Consider the following 24,583-nt stretch of genomic DNA (forward strand, 5'->3'; position numbering starts at 1 on the left):
CCCTTTCTTTCATTTTGCATACTGCAGAGTAAGACTACTTACTGCCTCTGACGCTAAGCATTGCTTTACCTACAGAGAGGGAAGCACGCGAGAGATGTAATGACACAAACTAACTTGGGTTGCCACTACATTGACTACCTGAGCAAAAATGACCATCACAAAGGACAGCAGACTCCATTTAGAGATCCTAAATATTTCTGGTTCAAAATTAGCCCTGCTAAAAGACTCCAACAGAAGTATACAGTCAATAAAAGACAACAACTACTTCAGCATCCAAAGTCTTAGAATCCATCAGGAAGGTTAACATTGTCCTTCCTTAAAATTGTCCTTTAAAGTAAAAAAATTATTTTAAAAGACAAAAAAGAAGACTGTACTTTTCCTTTCTACACATAGGAGGAACAAGGCATAAAGAGAAGTCTAAGACAGGTTCTGCCACTTCTCTAATATCACACTCTGAATTTTCATATACTGCTTGGAAAAGTAATGTTCTGAGAAACCTGAGCACTAGCAAAACATATATGGGAGTAATCCTAATTTTAGTAGACTTTATTATAACCAAGGTAAAAGCCCACGCCTTAATTCTTACAGTAAGGGGGCATTTGCATCATTTAACCAAGTATGACAAGGACAAAAGAAGCCCAAGATAAGAAGTGATGGATAAGGCAGATGAAGTCTTACAAGACGTCATGAGAACCTTTAAGCATACAAAAGTAAATATGCATGTTTGCACTAGGAATTACTTCTTTTGAGGTGAGGGCTTGGTGAGAGCTTTCTGTGATGCGGCAGAAGACAGAGGTAAAATATTAAAACAGAGCTCCCTGGACTATACAAAGTCTCTATGCATGGAGCCTGAGGAGAAAGACAGGCACCTCCTGTTGTATCATACTGAAATAATTACGAGAGACTAACTAGCGTTTGGATAATACATACACTTGCTCTTTGGCAACAAGACTCCAGGCATTCTTGACACTTTACTGTTCAGGACTACTGATCCACTGATTGCAGAAGCTACCACAAAAAACAGTATGTGGTCTTCTAAAAACAAAATCAGCAGTTTCCAAACTTTCCCAAATGCGGCTTCCATTTCTAATGGGCTTACAGTCTGTAACAACCACATACATGACTGCAGTTCTGGCCAGCCCACAATCCTGCCATTAAGTCCTGCAACTCCACATCTCACAGCAAATTTTTCAAGCATGATTTCAAGATGATTTCCATGAACTTCAGGATTAAAATCAGTGCTAACATCCTCTATCCCAAGGAAAAAAAAAAAAAGTGTTGTAATTACATTTCATTAATAACTGAGCATTTCAAATAGGAGAGTGGCAAAAAGATAAACATCTTCTAAATATGCATTTCTCAGCTACAACTCTCAGTGAATTAAATGAAAGTCACAATGAAGAGAAGGGATGACAGTCATGAGAGGCAATCTGAAGGACTCCCCTTTCCCTGCCTAAAAAAGTTTCCATTTCTCTACCCCATACATCCCTAGGCTTGCTATCTTGGCATCAGAGGTTTGTACCAAAATATAAGTAACACAAGCTTGCAAAATGGTTATACATAATAATGAACTATTGCTTTCAAATCCAGACCTGCTTCTCAGGTCTAAGGGAACTGTTAATCAATACATGAGAGAGAGAATTAAAAATAACAAGAGTGATATTTCTGTGGAGCATATTACCTCTTTTCAACAGAAACGGCATCATCATTTTGTTATATAGCATCATTCACTGATTCCTCACTTCTGAGAAACTGGTAAATTTAAAACATCTGAAAGGGTCCTTCAGCAGTAGAAGCATTATTTTCTAACTTGTCCGCAAACAGAAGTGTGTTTTTATACAAAATTACTTGCTCTTATTATTAATCATCCATTTCTAGTTTCAGCATTCAACATACGGAAAGAGAGAATCAATACAGCTGCTGTGCAGAGCTAAACAATAACCTTGGGACACCCATTCTTAGTAACAAGTTCAAAAATAGAAAGTGATATTTGAATGCAGATGGTTTATTGAATTTACAGTTGGAAGCAGCAGATAAGGATAATAAGGAGGAGCTGGAAATACAATGTATACTCCTGATGGCAAAAGCTGAATGCTTGCCAATATTAAGAGCAACATGATAAATTAAAATTAAAAAAAGATCCACTCACTGGCTACAATAATTGCGCTTTGATGACTCATATAAAGCTACTCATACAAACATGTTCATACAAATACTCTTTTTCTGTTCTACTTTCTCAGTAAGAAAAACTAGGAGAATCTCACAGCTGCCGATTACGTGGCACCAGAGTTCATATTCGGCTCCACTTTTCCACAACTCCTAAGGAGTCTACTTGGAACTGCAAAAAGGAAAAACGTTTCCAGAAGGTGTGCAAGGTAGACTAAGATGAATAAAAATAAATAAATTAATTAATTTAAAAAAAAAAAACAGAAAACATCATTAACATGCTTCTTTGTATGTATCTGTAATTGCTCAGATGCTCAACTCCTATCTGATCTTTCATTTGATACTCATTCTAATCGGCCTATAGCAGTCTGTATGAATTCAACTAATGGAAGTGGATGATGAAAGCCTAACGAGGACTTTTTCTAGTCTTGACTGAAAGACAGAACTCAGCTCGTATCTGAAGTTTCAAAAATTTCTCAAAAAGCAACACTGAGCATGTTACATCTATTTATTACCAGCACTCCTTCAACAATGGCTGAAATTACTGAAAAAGTCTGTTTAGGTATGTCAACTGCTTACACTTAAAACTATCTGTCCAAAAAAGATTTCTACCTGCATTACAGTTTTTGTACAGGTCTATAGTAATGCATGGAATTCCTCCCATATATAAGGAAACAGATTATTGGTTTATAGGACATGATTTAGAGCCTCAGCTGGGTTTGTTAAACTAGATTTGTAGACTTCCTTCAGAAGTAACATTAGATGATTCATGGAAGACTAAAACAGTCTTCGGTCAGCTCTCCAGCTAATCAAGGAAAATAGCAGTAAGTCCATTGTGAAGAAGCCAAATTAATTCAAAACCTAAAAAGTAGTTCAACAAAACACTCCTACCAGTGCTGGTAAAGTAGGTAAAAAAATCTGCCATTGAAGGCTTTTTTCTTAAGACACAGCAACCCACAGGACACCCAGGTTCCTTATCCTCAATGTTTTGTATCAATGTGGCCAATTAACAGGACCAAACAAACAAAAATGTGGTTGTTGCAGTAATATCCCTAAACCTAGCAATCTGTACCTTATTCTGAAATTATCAGCAATTTAGCTTCAGGAAACACTGCTTAAAGAACTACAGAGAAAATACTACACATTTTTGTAAAATCCATTTTTGTTTTTCATAAAGCTGAACCTAAAAAGGAATCAAACTATCACACGTGATTCCTTACTCATTGCACATTTACTAAAAGTAATGCACTTAAGTGTTTCTATACCATGTATGTGGTAGACAAGATGATTTCTTCAGCTAAAACACACATGATGTGTTAGTGGAAATTACTATCACAGACTGTTTTCTTGAACTTCAGAACTAGCAATTTAGACAAATTTAAATGAAAGGGCAAAAGTATTTGGCTGAACAGAGAAAATAAAAAAACATCCTGTCTACACAAATATTCCCAGCAGCAGACAGTTGGACCACAATGTTTATTTTATTGGATGCAGAGCGAGTGAGAAAAAAATATTTTTCCTATAGTATTTCAAAGCTTTTAACCTTTTATTAATATTATACATGTAGTCATGGGCCTGCTGACGTTATGGCTGGGTTGACAAGCTTCTTGCATACCCCATATGGCTGAGTATAAATGGAAAACTCAGCCAAAGACAGAGAGATCACATCCCCTAAATTTACAGAATGCTTAAGATCAGCAAAATGATTCTGCAAAGTGTTAAGGTTCCGGATTAAAATCATTATCATACGTGATATTTCCTCTCTGCTCTCGTACAAAAGATCCAACGTTTTTACCATAAGCTCTCTGAAAGCTTTGATATGCCTGCACAAGACTTCTGTGTTTCTCATACATTCCTCTGCTGCAGCTTTCTGATCCCGATGCACCCCAGGGCACACTGCTGGCTCACACTCAGCTTGATACCAACCGGAGCTCCCAGATCCCTTTCCATGGGGCTGCTCTCCAGCCTCTTGTCCCCCAGTCTGTACGTACAGCCAGCAATGCCCCTTCCCAGGCACAGCCACTTGCTCTTGTTAAACTTCACTGTTGATAGCCCTCTAATATGTCAAGATCTCTCTGCAAGGCCTCTCTGCCCCTGAGGGAGTCAGCATCTCCTCCCAATTTAGTATCATCTGCAAACTTACTCTAAACACCTTCTGGTCCCATATTCAAGTCATTTATGCTAACACTGAAGAGAACTGGCCCTAAAATGGAGCCCTTTAAAATCCCACTAGCAACTGGCTGCCAGCCTGATGTAACCCCATTTCCTATAGCCCTTTGAGCATGACCCATCAGCCAACTGTTCCCCCATTGTATCATGTTTTTATCTATCCGTATGCTGGACATTTTGTCCAGAAGAATACTGTGATAAACAGTACTGAAAGCTTTACTGAAATCCAAAAAGGTTACATCAACTGGCTTCCCATTCTCTGACTGCTTACAATACATACTTCTCTGATAACAGTATCAAGTGTAATTGGTGTCATTTTCAATTATAGTACTATTCTCGTGTCATATTTGCACAGCACTATGCCAGCTCCACCTCAGGAGGCCCAAATCCAATTCTCAATTTACTGTGCATAATCAGTATGGAAGACAACTTTGATGTCCTCCACCCAGCCCTCCCACCTACACACACCAAACAAAGCCACAGGACTGCAATGACGAAAGCCAAGACTTGCTTCTGTACAGAAATGTGTCCTGTATATGGAAACACCCAGGAAACATAGCACTTGATGCTCGAGGAGGTCAAGCGCCTCAGCTTTGCTACAACCAATTAAAAGAAAATAGCCATAAAAGTGCAGATACTACTGTAGGGTAATAAACTTGACTTTATCAGTGACAGTGGTGCACATTACAAACTTCAAACTCATTCCTTGCCCTAATCCATCAGAAACTTCCTGGCTTTAACAGGCTATAAACAGCAGAAGCTTTGAAGTCCACAGATTAGGATCGCTAATAGACAGACCGAAGGAGAGACTGGCTGAAGAGCCAAGTGGAATGCCCTGCATGGATCTGAAATAAAACAAGTTAATTTAATCAAACTGACCTCTCTTTGGCCATGGCCCAAGAGATTACAATGGTTATAACAGCAATAAAGAGACAAGGAACGCTGGAAACAAATAGTTATTTACTTCATTGCAATGCTTAGTCTAATGTAAGGGCAAAAGTGCCTAGGCGTTTAACTACACTCAAAACAATTGAGAGCACGGTTTTAAACTCTACAGCCAACAGCATTTTTTTTCTGAAACTAGTCTGTCTTCTCAGTAACTGAGGCAGAAAAAAATAAAACGCTCTAGTATTCAAGAACTCCTAAATGCAAAATTAATATGAATGATTTAACAGAAAAGTTATGCAATGTTTTATTTGCTTCAACGTTGTTTTTTTTTCTCACTCAAAGGAAAACATGGAAACAATCCATTTGGGTCAAGTCCACCTGCATTCAGAGGATACATACCCTCACAGCTTACATAACTGAATGAACGTAACACTAAGCATTTTTGCTTTCAGACAAACTTCTTACTGCAAAAATTCCAGTATCATCAATTTATATGCAACACTTCTCGCTTCAAAAGACTGCAAACATTTCGTAAATCACTAAATTTGAGGTGTTTAGCACAGCAGTATTACTGAACACTTTTCAAAGCAAACAATAAAGCTACTCTGCTTTGAACTGCAACAAGTTGCCAAAATGGCAAATGAGCCAAGTGAATAGTTGTAATAGCTTGGCTCCCGAGAAGCTGTCAGAAGATGGTAAATTGAGACAAATGGCGAGGGATTAATTTTTGCACTGCATCTTACTGCTGTGCCAAATAGCTAACTTCGAAGAGCGGAAAACAGCAGCAGCTGAAACTGAATCACAAAGTGAGGAGTCCTAACCACAAGCATGATTTGATACAGAAGATAGACGAATACACAAAGTTCTGTATCACCAAATTTAGCATTTTTGAATACATGTTCCTAGAAAGAAACGTTGCTTCTCAAACAAAAACATCACCTGCATTTTCCGATGAGAATGACCAATTCATACATACGACATACAGGAAATAAACTCATTTACAACTACTATATCTATAGTCTCAGGAACTATATTACAGTATCAGGAAAAATGGGAGCTGATGGCAGACAGAATCGTGGTATGATATGGAAGAGGACATAGAAACACAGGATAAGGATCTGGGACTTGAAAACAGGCAGCAAGATGTGAGGACTGGGCAACCTGAGATGGAGGTCCTGACACAAGGGTTAATATACGACAGGAGAGAATCTGGAGGATCACAGACCTGGGACAATAAAGCTTGAAGTCCTCACCTGAAGGAGGCACAGCAAGTGAAGCAGAATGCCTGAGCCAAGGCCTAATGGAAGAACATATTTAACCCCTCTGCTGTTGTTGACTGGCAATATTGATGAAGGTAGAGCGGATCAATGCTTACTGCCATATATAATGGCAAAACTACACTTCCACATGTACACTGTAGTGTGGAAAAGCTTATAAAGGCAGTTTTGCTACTTGAAGTTACATCTGAACTAAAACCAATTTGTTAATACAGTACAGCAGCATGCCAGGCCAGCAAATACTCGTGCCAATGAAGCACACCTTGGATACTGAAGATTAAACAAATGAATTCAGATTTATATCACCAAGTCCACACATGAGCAATTAACATACTTCTGAAGCCAAATCTTTAAAAAAAAAAAAAGTCTTCAGATGTAAATTATCTGGGGAAAGGTCTCTGAATATGCCCTCACTTTACAATAACCATGAATTCAAAAGCTTAATGCATCCTGCAGTCTTCAGACTCACTCATATAAAGAACATAGTAGCATATCTGTTGGGAACCAAAACATTTAAATAAAGGTATGTATGGCTTGTTTTATTGGGCTAGCCTTGGTATTTTCACAACACATCCCAGTGGTGTAGGAACTTCTCTTCAGACACCCAAAACGTCTCAAGTTTTCATTTAATCAGTCAAACTACTCACTTATTTTATAGTCTCAAACACTCACACTACTTTGCTGCTTTGAACTGCGTTTGCCCCACAAAATAGTCCAGCAGAATAAAAGTTATTCATAGCAATGACAGTGTCTACAGAAAAATAAACCCAAGCATGGACAAATCCAAGTCTCTCTCCTTACCAGTCCCCAAAATAAAGTTAAGGGCAGACAATGTTTCTGCAACTACTGTATGTTACCTTTGATCCTAAAGTTTGTGCAGAACCACTCACATGTTTTGTTTTTTTTTAATCTACTTTGGCCTCTCATTTCACTTTCAAAAACATTGCCACAAAAATCCTATTTTATTATTTTGAAAGAAACTATTAAATAGTTTTTGAAGACACATTAATGAACCAGAAGGCAGGTTATATTGTAACCGGTGCAAGTAGACACGCTACCCCCAGGTTCACCCTCTTCCATCACACCTAACATGAGGTCTTACCTTCTGGTGGATTCTTGTTCTGATTGTTCCAGACAACTAACAACTTGGACAGACTAGGCACTTTGGACACCTCAGTGATGACTCGGAAAAGGCTCTCCACCCGGTCGTAGGTCAGAACTATAGCTGTGAACCCTTGGGACTGTGGTGGAATCAGTGGAAGGAAGAGTGGGTTGCTCACACTGCTCCATTTCTGTGAAGGAAAACAATTCAAATAAAGTGAATTATTACAGTATGGAGTAATTATTATGGTAAGGAGTAATTCATGTAGACAGGATTTAACCATCAGATTTGGATTGTGCTCAGATCAGGTAGGATGATTCTCTAATTTCAGCATTTTTTTCCCCTCATAACTTTCATTCCAATCTCTTAATTCAATTTTTATTTTTACCTAGCTGTAACAATACATGTAAGAGGATTTTCAGAGAAAAAATAAATTGGAGTAGGCAAATAGATTTGTGGAGAAGGAAAACTATGGTGAATTTTGAGCTCAGCTACCATAACTCAGTTTTCACTCACTAATTACTATTTAAGGACATTTATATTTACAGGCAGGACTTAGTGAACAAACTTTATCAGTATTACAACTTCAGAAGTGAAAAAATATTAAAAACATCAGAATAGCAAAAACCATAAACCTGTCATAAAATGGGCATCCAAGCAAAAAAGCAAAAGCAGTCACTAAGAGGAATAATGTACTAGCTTCCACAACACTGTGTTTGTTCAATGGGGTGAGAAAAACTATTGTGTAAAAAAAAAAAAAAAGCACGAGATGCAAAGATGAATTTCAGAGAGTTATCTACCCCTCCTGAATTTTAACTAGGGCATCCCTTTTAAGACTTTAAAGGCCTTATTTCAATACACTGCCAGCATAAGAGGCCAGCTCAACTGGCATGAGGCAAGACAGACCGCTAAATTCTCACTGCATGTGCCAACCCCGTTTGGAACCAACAGTGTCGAGGAGGAAGCAGTGAAGGGACCACTCAACAGGAATGAAAGGTGTTTTGGTCTCAGCTTTTCCATCCCAACTGACATTCCAAGCAGATACCAAGGGTCAGACAGAGAAGCAAAGGGAAAAAACAAGACCTTTTGGGACGAGGTGAAAAGCAGAGATGGGAAAGCTGAAACTGCGTGATGCTGTTTTGCAGGAAGGTCTTGAATCCTAACCTGTAAAAACTATGAACACTCGTAAGAGTTAGTAACTGCCTCAGAAACCTCAGGAGAATCTTCAGCTGAACACATTCTGTAGGTTTGCTTGTACCACGAGGAAGGCAAATTTTACTGACTCGTATTCGCAGAAAATTTTGCAATTTTCCATGTCCGTATTTAATCTTTGGGCTACTTTTCTTTACACATCCATTACCCTCCTTATGTTTAGTGGATAGAGGCCTCTAACTACAATGTTTTGTAACTATTAGGACAAGAAGACCAGATAGCCTAAAGGAAATCATACTGTTTTTTACCATTTTGGCAAAGGAGAAAAAAATATGTGAATTCCATTGCCTTCTACAAGCACATCAACACTGACGTGGGGATAAACGTGAGGTAGAAGAGAGACATTTAAATTTAAGCACAACATGAGCACACTGTTTTACCCGTGATGGTCTAACGATATGTCCCAGGCAAGAATCTGGCAGTAGGAGTAATGTCTTTTATTAGACTTCCCAAAATAGCTGGAAAGACAGACTGGTCTTCAGCTACACGTGTCCTTTATCAGGTCTGGTACAAGCAACATTTGATATAAGTTGTCATAGAGGTTCCCAATGGAAAACACACAGCTCTTACCCGCCAGGAGTAATAGGGTAACATAGTAACAGTAATAGCACAGCATGGAACTTCAGTTCATGAAAAGGACATGGCTACCTGTGATAGCGGAGAAATACGCTCAGTAATTCAGAAAATATATATCCATTACTTTAACGATGGATACATGCAGAGAAAAATCTGCTTTCAGATTATTATAATTTCTAAAATTAAGGATTCCGTAAACATTTTTGCTAATTTTACAAGACAACTGGTGGCAGAAGAAGTCAGCCCTTTGATTTTGTTCCAGCTTCAGTAATTCCTACAGCAAATCACAATCTAAGTGTTAACAGGGCACAATCCACCTCATTAAAGCTTTACAGACTCATTTCCACACAAACCCCACCCCAGGACTGCTATTCCCCAAATGATCCTTGTAACGTTGAAAAGCTCTTTAAAACAACTTTCAGAAAACTCTTTTCATTAATACTTGTAGCAGAGGTTTAATTTCATACCCAGCAGACTGCCGAGAAAACCTTATGTTTCTATCCTACAAGTAGTAGTAACCGGTAAAGTAATCTATAGGCAATTCTGTACTCATTACTTATGGACAACTATTGCCACCTAAATTAATAGCCCCTCCCTGAAGTTTACTTTATTTAGCAACTTCTTCCCTGGCCACAGCATTTCTTAAGAAATGACTTGCTAGATATCCCAGGAAAAGGATTATTCCCTTTATATCATTCTAAGGTGATTTTAGGTACCCAAAGAAAAAATGAAGATGCATGACTGTGAGCACATGCGCATGCGTCTATAAAAATTATCATGCTCTCTCTTAAAAACTTGTTTTAGCTACACTTAAATTCCAACTTTTACTACTTTCAGAAAGACATGAAAATTCTCCCTTGCTGGTTATAACTTAGGAAAAATAAGACAACTTTTAAGGTGTTTTTGCTCATGCATCTACTAAAGGATGATGGAGGGAGGGAAAAGCCTGTAGACACACGCTAATGGACGGGAGAACCAAGCCTCTCATTTGAGAACAACATTTCAAAAAGGCAATTAAGCATCTCTCAAGTGCCATTAAGAGCCAACCCCCTGCTGCCTGCCTAAAGAGTGTGTCTACAGTCTGAGACCTATTGACCCCACTTTCTGCAGGAAATCGGGCAAATTCAAGCCTCCATAATTTACTAAAGTCTTCCAGATTTCTCCTTTGGAAAAGCAAGCCATACAGGCAATTAATTCAACAGCAACCTAATTAAATCTCCATTATGGCACCAAAGCATGAAATGGGTAATGATATAGGGATGGGTTCTCCCAGTCATTGCTCAAGAAACCAAGTGGCAAAGGAACATTTGCTCCAGCCCCACCTTTATTAACATTCATGATGGAATTCACAACAACTCTCACTCTCAGAAAGAAGAGCAAGCAGCAACAGTGGATTGATCATCCATCACCTCTCCTTGACAAAGTGCTGACATTCAGCTATCAATAAGACAATCCTTCAGTCTTGCCCTCCCAGCTAATATCATTACAGGAACCAGGATAATTAATCTAAGATTAATAGGTTGCTTGCTGTGAATTATTTTTATGGGCAAAAAGGATCAACTTCAAATGCCCATTTCCTACGAATAATCTCTCATGTCACTTAAATCGTGCAGTCTCAGATGTCTGGCAACTCTTGCAGATCACACGAAAAGCCAAAGTAGTGGGACCTGAATGACAGCAAGAACTCATAGATAGCATGAAGCTGGGGAGAGAGGAGATTTCAGGAATGGGTATGTATATAGGGAAGGATTCAGACTACTGCAGCTGTCACGCATGCTTTCCACAAGTGTGTATGTGTAATAATGCCCTTAGAAATAAGCACTTACCTTTACTGTAGAATCATTAAAAATTGTTCTCCCTCTTGGTCATTAATAACAACTTTATTCTATTTTAGGAGAAGTCAATGTATTGAGGATAAGATATTAAGTGATTTGAATTCTCATGTGAGATGCTTAGGGTTGGACTTGATGTGGAGCCTTCGATTTCAAGTTAGCTGAGAAGTTTTAAACAGACTGTTCTTAGGACACAGAAGTGAGACAGGCAAGAGTTCCAGAATGCTACTGAACAGAGCTGGATCTAGAACTGGCCGATCATCATAAATATCACAGAATCTCACAGGTACTGGTATCACACACAACTAAGACAGGGTCTTACCCCAAATTTCTTATTTGAGTGTACACTGGGTCTCACCAAAAGAGACTCGAAGAAACACAGCAGACAGATTACAAACTGCAACACGAAATGATCTCTAGGAAAACAAGGCTGTATGATGCTCTTCCATATTACAGAAAAGAGTCAAGAACTTCCCAAGCTACCATTTAGTGGGAAAATACAGCAAAAGCATTTTAGAATAAAATTCCACTGTTCCCATGAACAAGACAGAGGGTTTTCCTCCCTATGTATTTTATTTTCAACAACCAGACTTAGTGCTTGTTATAACCAACAGCAGTGAAACCACACAGTTTGAATGACAACAATTCTCAATTAAAACCACAGAGGTAAGGCCAACAGTGCTGAACTTAATACAGTAGCTAAGCAGCTCATCTATACATCTACGCAAAGCAGAGATGCATCCCCTGCCTCTGCGGGTAAGGCTTTTTCAGCTGGGTTGTTCAGAATATCAATCCTAACCTCAATGTGGTTTCAATTATGAATTATCAGACCAAAAACGCCTTGATTTATTCTATTTTGCTCCAATTATTCATGATAAGTTTTTATTGAATACTTTGAGAAAGTATTTCATTGTACTTCCCATCCTCAAGTGGTCATAGGGCAAAACCAAAAGAATTAACCCCTCTCTTTCTCTGGAGCCAACCACAGCAGTTACACTGCGCAGAATCACAAGTCAAGTTGCAGGGGCCAACATTTCACATTCTGGTCAAGATTATAAAACTTCCTCAACAATATATAAGCCATAAAGGCGCACAGGAATTCCTACTTAAGTAATGAAATCTGATATCATGGATTTCGATTGCGAAAATGTATCATGCAACTATAAGACTGTTATTCAGCATGTTGTGTTTTTATTTTATTTTTTTTTTTTAGCTGCTTAGATTTAATCAGCTTCCTGAGCCCTTCTGACAGGGCATCTATAGACTGAACACATTTTTGATATAAAAACTCAATTTCAAGTTCATCTCTTCAACTCTTATTTTTAGTAATATGTCAAAGGAAGAGATTTTCAGTGATAACAGAATTATCAAGAATAAAGTTCATATTTAAGGTTTCCATAAGGCAGGTAAGTTAAAGAATCGACTCTCAAAATTATGTTTCACAAAAATAAAATAAAAAATTATAACAATCAATATTTATAACTGAACATCTGTGGCATAATCTATTTGTCTGTAACATCAACACTGCAAAACGTATATAATTAAACTGAAATTTATTTATTCTAAGAAAGAATATGTATCTTCTAACATGGTAAATAAAGCGAAATTTCACCCACCTGACTCAAACTATCACACAAGGTAGCTGGAAATACAGCAGGAACAAACAGAGCATCATTCAGTGGAAAAAATAATAATCCAGATGTGCATTGCCAAAAAGAGTGCTAACTTGTTTTCATTTACAGATAAAATTAAAATATATATATATATATTAATAATTGGTTAATGTTCTGAAGATGACCAGTGATAATAGGATGGAAGTCCAACTGTAACAATTGGCATAGTCCTGGGACCATAAACTGTAAAGAACTAGTCAAAGGCCTTAAAAACAGTTTAATCATTTAACAAGTGTCAATTGTCTGGTAATTGGACAAAGCCCACGAATGAAAATGGTGGGGCTACTGAATGGCATTTTTTGCACTGTTAATTCGGCTATCCACTTTAATTTAAACCAAACGATGCCTCACTGGGAGAAATGAAATCTGGTATGCTTATTGTTCGGCATAGTCATGCTCTTAAGTGATTATTAACGTTTAGTCTCTATCTCCCAAGGTCAAAACTCAAACGCACCAACTGACAACCAAATCCTCATGTTTTATAGGTCCAAGTTAGGAACAGGCTTAAAAGAATTTCAACAAAAACAACTAAAGGAAAACTGGAAAAAAAGAAAATATCCGCATTTTTCAGAAACCCATATATGTTAGGAAGATATTAGGCAAAGTAAGAAGAAAATTTAAATCAACACAAACATCTACAAGTGAGAAAGTGATTTCCCTCTACTAGAGCATAACAAAGTACTTAACTGAAGGTAACAGATCAAGGTCCTTAGCTCTAATGCAGCCCAAACTGGTACCAAGCAGATTGCACACCACATAACCCGCCATGTTCTGGCTTTCTTGAACATAACTGATTGCCTCTAGCTCATGGTTAGTGGCTGGACCAACAAATCTAAAAGGCATTAAATTCACATGCTGGCAGCCAGAGACTAGCTGAGACAACAAGGGAGTCAAGTGGCCCAGGAATGAATTTGAGGCCCCCAAAACATCATTTGCTCCCTCCCCATTAAAAGGAGGAAACAAAGCACATTTTTATTGAAAGTTACGTATTAGCACTACCAGCCATCCACTTCCTCAACAGGACAGCATGTGAGTAGGCAAATTATCTACGCTACATTTTTTCCTTTAGAAAAGGCCAACAGCCTTCAGTCAAATGATACAAACACATACGAATGTTTGAATCATATCATGTATTAAGTATGCAATTAACTGCATATGCATTTATCTTCCGTGTACCTTATACCCCCTCCTGCTGGAAAAACATCCTGATGCACTGCTGCTGTGGCCACGCTGCGGTGAAGATACTCAGGCAACAGTCTCACAAACGTTTTGAGCCAATGTAAGCCAAACTAATGCCAAAAAACACTGCAGCAAGCTTCTTCAATTAAAACAGTTATTGCACTCCCTGCACCTTCTGCTAACCTGACTATGACTTTTAAGTACTCTTTCTGCAATTCTGCCCTCTGTTCCTATCTGAGCTGTGTAATGGGAACAAGAGCATATGGACGAGCACTGCATATAATCCTTACCATCCACAACGGCACGGGAAACAACAAGGAGAGCTAGAGGAACTGGATGCTGAGCCAGCCTATTTCCATGGGAGAATATATGCGACAAGTTCTGGAGGTCCCGTTCTGGCCAGTAACACAAGAATTTACGGTGCTGAGTTACTCGCACATTTCACTGTGGTATTAATGTTAACTCACAGGTGCTTCACTTCAACAGTTACCTGTGTCCTGCTCCTGAGGCCAATCTGAAATAATTTTCTTTAAATGCTTCAGTATTGGAGTTTATTTAAAGACTAATACAGCAGTTCTGCCGCAAATGAGGAACACGTTCAAGTCACCTTTAGTTATTTTGCCTTATCAGAGTTCAAGAATACACTTGGCATCTTCTGCTACCTCAAATACACACATGTACCTGCTTTCCAGCTATTGCTTTTCAGCTAACTAGAAATTGTAACAGTGCTATCAGTGCACGTTAGGCACAAACTTAGATAAGTAACATACTCAAGCAGATCATTTACTTTGCAACAAGCAGAATTTTGACAAATACCACATTTTTTTTTTAAATCTTTTTAAAAGAACCCTGTGACTTAGCAGGTACGGTATATATCATCACCTTCTAAATTGTCTTCAGTAAGATATTAGCTGATTCCTGGAGAATATGGTCACCTATAGATCACAACTGTAATGTGCTCTCACCTCAAAGAGATAAAATATAATACATCCAAGGGAAAAATAATCTAAAAGGTAAGTTGGAGAAGGCTCCAGTTTTTCACTTCCAAGGCAAGAACATGGTTCAAAGCCCAGCAGAATTAGATGGCTAAAAAATAAGAAGAAAGAGCTTGATGGAATGATTTTTTCATGCATGCTCCGAGTAGCTATTAAAAGCCACAGTTAAAGATATCACAGGATTGTGTACTTCTGTTCTACAAATTTAACTGCTCTTGAACACTTCCCGATCTGAATTCTATTTTCTTTAACTGACCCTGTGAGAAGAGGTCACAAGCACTCTGTATTGCTGGCTAATATGGAGCTTATACAGCCCATAAAGGAACTTTTTTATGATGTTTCTGTTCCACACTAAAGCAAGAAATGAATTCATGCACATATTAAGCAATATTCACAGACTAGGATAAACATCAAATTCTTTCAACTGAGACATAAAACCACCAAGGAACTGACCATTCGTGGCACGAGAGAGTCACAATATGAGGTGTTAACTCCAACATCCTGGACAAATTCCAGCCTGTCTAATTGCAGTCAGCCTTCTAACTTTTCTTAGCAGTTGCACATTGATACAGCATTCCTGTTTACTCCTCATGCTGCCCTAGCGTGGCACAGCTGCTATGTGTTCCACCACAGCTTCAGTGCTCTGTTTGATATGTTGCTCTGTCAGTGGCAATAAACCTGCCTAAGAACCTCTAGGTTGAAAAACTAGTATAAATATTTTTTCCAAGAATATATATTAAAAAAAAAGAGGAGCCTGCTTGTTGCTCACAGCACGAATTGCTTCCCCAGAAACTGATGAGTTTCCAGTACAGGAGAGAACCATAAATAGTTTTTTTTTTTTTTTTATTTCCTTTAAAGCCCCTTTAAGGACATTTTCTTAATTTTACTAGGTGCTTCCAGATGCTCAAGATGCTTGATTTGCTAGCATAATCTAAAGGTGTTAAGAAGCTCTGACCCCCTAATTGTAGAATACATACTTTCGCAGCTTGCTTTGTTCCTTAAATACACGTGTTACATTTCCTCTCTACACAATGACAACAGTAGACCAATGCCTTTGGTTAGGCAACAGAAATTTGTCTTCTGAAACACAGCCACGAGCTTCTCACCCCTTGTAGCAACTGTTCACACTCTGTCAGTCTGAGGAGTTTGAAGTCAAACACGCTACTGCTGAGCACTCCTAGCCAGCTTTCAGAGAGACTCTCTCTAACCCATCATAAAGTGAGACAGTTAACAAGTTTGCTTTTATTAGTAAAACAAAACTATTTTTTATATTTTGACACAGAGAAAATTAACTGATTATGAGTGAAAATCATCTGCAGGCTTTTATATAGTAAAAAAATCAGAACCAGCTGCCTGGTGCAGAAGGTTAATTAATTCTCCAGCATTTTTTTTCTTAACAGAGGCAGGTTCAACTGGTGAAACATTTATTTAAGGGAAAGAAAAAACAACCCAGCAAAACTTTGATCATCAGTTTCTGCAGTAGAGAAATTACGTAGAAATAACATGGAGGCATAGGACTGATTAGCTATTTCAGCAGAATTACATTACAGACCCTTGCAGACTAACATCTTCAGTATTTCCACCATTTCCACCATTGCAGTTACTCATTTTTAAGAGCACTAAACTCATACTAAATTCAACAGAAATAAATGTGTGTATGCATGCATGAAAAATAAATAAATATATAAATGAGCAAGCAATTTGGAGCGTGCAATAGTAGAAGCTAGAAGTTTGCATTTCACAGCCAGGACATAAAATGAACTGCTAGGTATTTTGCCAGCTGTCATAAAATATATTAACTTCATCTGTGCAAGTTACCAACACAATGCATACACAAACACATACACACACACAAACACAAAGAATTATTACCAAGTTTCCTACCACATACCTTTTATACGAGGGAAAAAAAAGCAATTTGTTTTATGAGTGAACCAAATGAATTTACTTACCACAGCTGGGGGATCATTCCATTCTTCGTAAGAAATGGCAGCATATGGGTAAATTCTATCATTGATAATCTGAAGAGTAGCAAGAGCAATTGCTTTCATTGATCGAAAATATGCTTCCCAGAACCACCTTGCCTGTAAAGAGAATAAAATTCACTTTCACATTGAACAGATGCAGTGCTTAATAATCGGTTTTGTCTTGACTTATACAATCTGTTCAATGCAGTCTACAAGTCAGGTGGAAATTAAATCAGGAGGCATGTTTTTTGTAACAAGAATATTTTCATAGAGCCAGAAGACTTCAAACTCCATCCCACTCTCAAAAAAAAAGATGACTTACAGCCCATAAAACGAAGCAGCAGCATTAGTTTGCAAGTGACTAAGTAGAATGGAAAAACCTTGCAGATACTCAAAGAAATCAGTTACTTCCACACTTTTATCATTATTTTTCCTCTTCAAAAATGTCAAAAGCAGTATGACCACAGAACAGAAGTTACCGTTGTACTGTTTTTCCAAGGCAGAGGGATCCACAGTGCAGCCAGGAAGCCTAAGGAGGGCACAAGGCCTAAAACGTGGAACTTAAATATCACCTTTTAACATCAATATTAGAGACGGCTGATCAACTAGAGAACGTTAGTACTCATGAACTCTATCAAACTAGTAACTTCCAAGTGTGCCAAAAAACTCAACACTATTATTTACACAAGTAAATATTAAGATTTTTACGTAAAAGTATCTACATGCATATACTGATTAATTAAAATATTTACTGGGGCTAATTTACAACATGGGAAGCGTAAAACTGAATGCTGAAACAAAGCCTGTGATTTCCTTGTACACAGACACACTGAATTTCACAGACACGTCAATCTCAGGTCCTGTATGGCAAGTTTTAATCTCGCCCTGGTTTCTATGTAAGACAGAAATGCTGGAAGAAAAACGGGGAGTTGGAAATGAAAATGCTGAGTTATCTGATATCCTGTTAGATATAAAAACATTTTAAAAATACCTAGAATCATCAAATGATCATGTAGGATCTCATCCAACTCATAAGGAAACATATTTTGCCAATAAATATAGTTCAAGTGTTTTGGCCAAAAAATGTACATTTTTTCAACCTGCTTTTTTTTGAGGAAACTCCAGCACTTTGAAGTGTCCAGAAGGTAATTTAATTTAAAATCTCCTTGTGGTTCAGTATCAGCTGTAAGAGTATGCATTTGTATCTCAGTGGTAAAACAGAAGAACTTTTTTTCCTAAGCTTAGAAGCTCTCACACCAGAATACAACTGAAGAAAACATCACAAATTTGGACAAACACTATTTTATTGTTGTTACTTATTTTTTAAATAGCAAAAAGTATCTACAGAATGACCACTTTTAGCTATGTGATATGAGAATAATAACTAACATTATTTAGAATATTATGTTACTGAAGGAATATTGGAGCTTTTGGAGATACAGACTTTCAGATGAACAAAAACTAACTTTTCTTTAGCTGTAATGTTAAGTTGCTAGCTTATCTCCAAATGCAGTTAACAGCTTTTAAATGGAAGATGGAGTGATTCCTGCTTGGATACTTTGTGCTGTAGTGTTCCTCAGCTAAAGCACAATGTAAAGGAAAGAAATAGGGAAAATGCAAATTCATGTGCAAACTTGCAGAAAATCATGCATTTGTTACCCTGTATGTTACTCTGAGTATAAGCTATGGGAACTGAAAATCCGTTGCCAAAACACTGGCCCCAAAACTCTGCTCTGTGGGTAGTCTGTAAAACTCGTTCTTCAGTATAGTTTTGTTAAATATTGAAGAAGAAAAAAAAATCATGTTCCAATTAAAAAAACTAACAGAAGTGCTCTCTGGAGCACTATTTTTATCGTGAGAAAACAATAACATAAGACTTACTGGTACAGAATATTTCAAAATTTTATTAAGGAGACAGATGAGTGTGTCCAAAATATTACACTTCTCTGAAGCCTGTCATCCAGAGAAAATGCAAAGCAATTTCACTCTAGATCAGAATCCCTTCTCTCTCCATATCCCTCTCCCTGGTGGACTTAACAGCTGGATAACAGTCTGAAAGAGTATTACCAAGAACGCGGTACAAAGCAAATATTATGCCCAACTGTAAAAGCAGAAGAATTACATGAACAGGTACGAATAAATAATGTCTGACTTCCTAAAATACCCAAAAGGCACTAAATAAACACCACATTCTAAGAAAAGATACAAATATTCTTTTTCCCCTGTCCCTTTTCTTAAGAAAAATGTATTATCCAGAATTCTGCAGCAAGTGACTTGAAAAGAAAAACAGAAGTAGATTAAGAATTAAAAGTGACCAGAGCAACAAAATGAACCACGTCTCTATTCAGGTGTCCTAACTGAACAAGAGTAAGAACACAGACTCCAAATTGCATTTTCACAGTAGGCATCAATTTGAGAAAATCACTGCTATAAGCAGCAGTAACTGGGAAAGAGAAATTATTTTATGTAGCCTTTTAACATACAACTTTAAACAGCAATTGAGTAGCATGGGACTGTATATTTCATTGTTACTAAATGACAACTTTCCTAACCTGTTCTAATTCTAAGACTGCTTGTATTGCAATAATTGTAACTGACTAGCTTTGTACCAATCAACTCTTTTTCCTCCTTCAGTAAAACTGGGATGGATCTGATCTAGCATCTCTTGCTGAAAGAATGTTTGCAACGTCAGGCAAAACTACACCTTTATACCAGAAGCAAAAGCGTAGAAGAGGGCAGGGGGAATTTACTTTTTATAGACTAATATTTATATAATTAGTTTTTTGTAAGGAGCTAGAAAATGTTCCCACAGTTGGTTGTAATTTTTTGGAGTTGTGTTTCTTTAAGACAGAACTCAAAACCTTCTAAGGGGATTCTAAGTCTCCAAACAGATGTTTCAGGGTCTCATTACTTCCTCCCCACCTTGTTTGCTTTTATAAAGCAGAACTGATTAACATGGTTTGCTAGTCTCCGCTACTCAGCATGGTGAGTTGCTAAACATTTTGGGAAAGTTTTCTATTGGGAAGATGTGTGTCAATTCCATTTGAAATGTATTTTCTGCTCTACTTGGTGTGGTTGAAAAGCTTATGTTGGAATGTAGCGAATACCTAGGGGGAATAAAAATCCCATGAACACATACAGGGATACAGGAGAGAAAAACAAGAAAACCAGCCCCGAGATATATTCCTGACTCCAATGTCAACTTTTAGTATTCTTGTATAGTTTTTCCAAGCTATCCATTTCTCTTTCCCTTATCTGTGAATTTAGGAGACTAATGGTTATGTAGCTCAAGAGTAGCTTTAATACACTAGGTAATGGTTGTAAGAGATTGCAATTACAACATGCTAATTAGAGCTGACCTGAAAGGCTTAGAGGACCTTGAAATAAATGATCCACACTTATAGATCTTGTCTTCCACACAGCATTAATTATACAAGGCCTACAATTAAGATATGGTCAGGATACCATTCCTTTCAACTTGAACTGAAATTCATTTCTAGTACTCTAGAAGTCTGCTTGATTAGACTTTGGAATTGTCTGAGGAAACACACTATGTGGACCACAGATTTGTAGTGAATGCTAAACTTGTATACACCCAAATATTGCTTTGGTCACAGGCAATCTAAATTATAAACAGATCAAATGTGTAGTTTGTACAACTGCCAAAACAGCACAGATGAACACATGTTCACCTACTCAATTTTGTTCTGGGTGTATGGCTTACCTGGCACAAGCTTGGGACAGAAGCATTTGCAGCTATTTTCATAGCTGCAACAGGCAACAGTATGCAACAGAAGGGTAGCCTACTCACAAAAAGTAACATTTATTTAGGTAAGGTGTTATTTTCCTTAGAAATAAATACACTTGGGGGCCTAGCATCTCTTTATAAGCCAGCATAGCATCAGGTTACAGAGTCCATTCATATAATGTTTATAGGTTCTAGTGTTAATGCCGCTAATGGTGCTCCGGTGTAGAGTGCAAGACAGATCAATGTAAATCTTGTTATTAGTTTGTGAAAAGAAAAACCCTAGGCATGAGGAAAGGAAAGGAATACTTTCTGTAACGTTTAGATCAAGAGGAAAAATATTCCATGAAGGGAACTTTCTAGTCTTCTGTCTTTTCACCACCCCACAATTTGGTGGGAGTTTGTCAAGTTAGCAAAAGGGAAAAGACAAGATTTGCAGAAGAGCAGTAAAAGTTAATTGTCCATAAACCATCATTTCTCTCAGCTTCTGGGTCAGGCGCCATGATGCTGTAAGATCTTGCCCCACGGCAGGACTTCAGTCTCTCCAAAATGCCTTGAAAAGATTTACGAGGCCTCAAAATGTAACCATTTTCGCACTGGCTGAGGTGACTACTTCAGTGTTTTCCTTTTTCAATGGCTCCGTGTTTCTGATTCTTACTCCCTGATCAATCGAGTTAGGGAAGTCTGGCTGAACAGAAGAGCGTGACCTAGCTGCTGCAACTATACTGGCCTGGAAACTAGGTGATCTTACTTTGAATCCTGGTTCTGTGAGTTATTTACAGCTAAATGTTTGATGTTCATTTGACCCTTTGCTTCTACTTCAGCATCTCAGCAGTATATGTAATATCCCTCATGGAGATTTCACGAGATGTAACTGTTTCAGGCCTTTGTAAATTTGGGATTGGAGAGAAGAACTTAGCTTTATCCTCTCATTATTTGTAAAAAGAAACCTTAAATTAATAAAACTAACGTTTAGCCAAGCAATGCTACCGAAGTGACTGACTTCAGCAATCGGTCGCTAAAACGTGTACCCTCAGCAGTGAAATAAGAGTTATTACAAGAAACATCTACAGCTCTGCTGTGTATATATACCAGCTCTAGTTGTGGAAGGTCATCCACAAAGACCTTCAGGCTCCAAAGTTACACATGATACTGTAGTATAATCAAATGCTTTCCTAGTTAGTGAGATCTAACAAGTTATTGTCCATTAAGTAAGCTATTATAATCAGTCACATTCACCCTATAACCTTTCTGTTGTGCAGTAAGATTAGGCAGGCTACTGAGCTTCAAGATAAACTGAATTATCATGTATTTGCTCCACACTAAAGATACACATGAGGATAGCTGATGAAATACAATAATCTGATAGCAAACTGGAGCTCTCATCCCCTGCAGTCTAGCCCCTTAAGGTAAAATGGGACTGAAGAGGAAGCATCAGTTCGTCTTTTGGAAGATGAAACATTTTATACATAATTTTCCAAAACAAATCTTCAGTTCAGATGGAGGATCCCTGTCATCCTCAAGTCATCAATTTTTGCATGCAGTTCTTCAGCAAAACTGATAGCAGCTGGGTCAGCTAAAAACAGAGCCATCTTTGCTTCTTTAAACAGGCTTATGAAAAACCCTCAGAAGACTTTATACAATTAAGAATAAGATGGCAGTTTGTTGTTTCTATAAAGTGGTAAGAATTCAGGTTTTTAAAAAAGTGCTTGTTTGATTTAGGACTCTTAGGAGCAATATCACACAATCAAACCCAACATATCAGAGGTAGGCTGGCTCCCTCTTTTCTTGCTGATCAGTGAGGAAAAAATAGGGTCCTTCAGAGAGAAATTGAAGAGCTATGGTGATTTGAAATACCTCCTGAACAATCTGTGCTCCTCTTATTAAGGGAGCATCAGAGGAGGACAGAGTAAGAGACCAGCTTTGGGCCAGGATATTCTCCTCAAAGTCCTGAAGGCTCATTTCTGCAGAGGGGCACAAAGATTTCAAATGAGGAGAAACAAGGACACAGACTACACTTGTCAAACATAATTTATATGTCTCAGGCTACGGAAAAAAATAAAGTCACACTCTGAAAAGCCTGCTCTCTTTTGGGGTGCCAGTATAACTACTCAAAACTAGAGGTAAGCTCTTTAGACAAGTCTGAAAGTGAAAGGAAAGGAACACTTTCTGTAATGTTTAGATCAAGAGAAAAATATTCCATGAAGGGAACTTTCTAGTCTTCTGTCTTGAGCACTTGATTCCCAAGTAAAGCCCCCAAAATTTTTAATTCACCTATTTAACTCACAGAACCAACCTATATGACTGGCATATGAAGAAATATTCCTTTACTAGAAGACATTTCTCCAGGCCGAGCATGCAAAGCATTTATATCATTACAGTCCTACACTTTACAAAACAGATTCTAGATGGACATTTTGTGGTGCTGTTTATCTATCATAATCCAATCTCAAAAAATAGTTCTTCAAGTAGTAAAACAGAAGGTGAATTTCATCACCTATGTTAATGTAGTCCACTATAGTAATTTCAGTCATAAAACAAGCATATTTGCCTACCTCAGATACAAAACAAAGAGCAGAAAATAAGCCTTTCCACTATCCAAATTTCTTTTTTTCCCTTTTTCTTTTGAAGCTGCCAATTCATAAAAGGAACAGAGGTCAGAGTTCAAAATGCTAGTCTTACCCTTCAGATACCAGCCACTTGGGAGTAACTCACTTCTACTGGCTCTCGGTTTTATTGCTGTAAACTACTTGACAAATGCTGACTCATAAGAGAGCTCAGGGTAAAGGAAAATGTTAGTGCAAGCACAGATATTAATCTACAGCTCCTTACACTGAAGATTTCCTCAAATTCTCCTCTTTGGTACATAGAAAAGAATCACTTGTATTAATTATAGTAATCCACATGTAGAAAAACACATACTATGCATATACGTGAATGGTCCTTTGAAGCATACCTGTTGAAGTTAAAATTTTGGAAGTCTTGCTTCCATACTCTCAGATAATTTGTAGCTTGAGTTTTGTTTTTTTTTTTAAGGTTTTCATCTGGTTACAAACAATAAACTGCACTGGTTAATATCCTGCTCAAATACACAAAGTAGCTATTTTTATTAGAATGAAATGGTGACATTTTATATTGTTTTGAAATCCTACATTATCCTGACCCCCTAAAACAGATTTCCACTACTTCTGATCCTAGAAATAGTAACTCAGTTTTTAAAACAGCAAGAACGCGAGACCTGAATAGATGGATATACCGCTAAACACTGGTGTTTTCCCCTCCAACCACAGATTTCTGGAGGTCAAACTTGCTTCTTTGTTTAAGGAGTATGCCAACATGACAACTCTGTTGCAGAAGGCAACATTGCATCAGTCAGGAAGCCTGACTTAGTGTGCTGGCGCCCTCCAAATCCATTGCCAAAATATATTTCAGTTACAGAGCCAACAAATAGGTATCAACACTACCAGCAGCACAGAGCCTGCCCATTCTCAGCTGCGAATACTGCTGCAAAGCATGAAGACAGAGTCAGTAAAGAAAGGAGCAGAATGAAAAAAAGTGTAGTTTCATAGAGCACTTAGAGCTTCAAAACTGTCATGCAAAAATGGCCACCATTTACTGCATTCCCTTTGCTCCCAAAGAACATTCAGCTTTGTCCTTCTACTTACAGGCAAATACATGTGTTGGCACAGCAGAAAAACCACGGCTGAGAGTAATGCAAATTCTCATCTGGCTTCCAGACAGCCACATCTTCATAATCACCATTGATAATGACAAAGACAAAAAAAAATAGCCTGTTCTTTCC

At 37.8% G+C, this 24,583-nt stretch overlaps 1 protein-coding gene across 4 annotated transcripts in view; it reads right to left on the reverse strand.

Moving 5' to 3' along the window:
• The window catches only part of EXT2 (exostosin glycosyltransferase 2), a 72,626-nt gene that overhangs the window by 22,280 nt on the left and 25,763 nt on the right, over nt 1-24,583 (reverse strand). For all 4 annotated transcript variants that reach the window (XM_080594581.1, XM_080594580.1, XM_080594579.1 and 1 more), the window contains 2 exons: nt 17,022-17,153; nt 7,603-7,792 (listed from right to left, as the gene is read on the reverse strand). In XM_080594581.1, coding sequence (XP_080450707.1) covers nt 7,603-7,792; nt 17,022-17,153 — 322 coding nt within the window. The remainder of the gene's footprint in view (nt 1-7,602; nt 7,793-17,021; nt 17,154-24,583) is intronic.

The sequence above is a fragment of the Anser brachyrhynchus genome, assembly GCF_964034855.1.
Source record: "Anser brachyrhynchus genome assembly, chromosome: 5".
NCBI classification, from domain to species: domain Eukaryota; kingdom Metazoa; phylum Chordata; class Aves; order Anseriformes; family Anatidae; genus Anser; species Anser brachyrhynchus.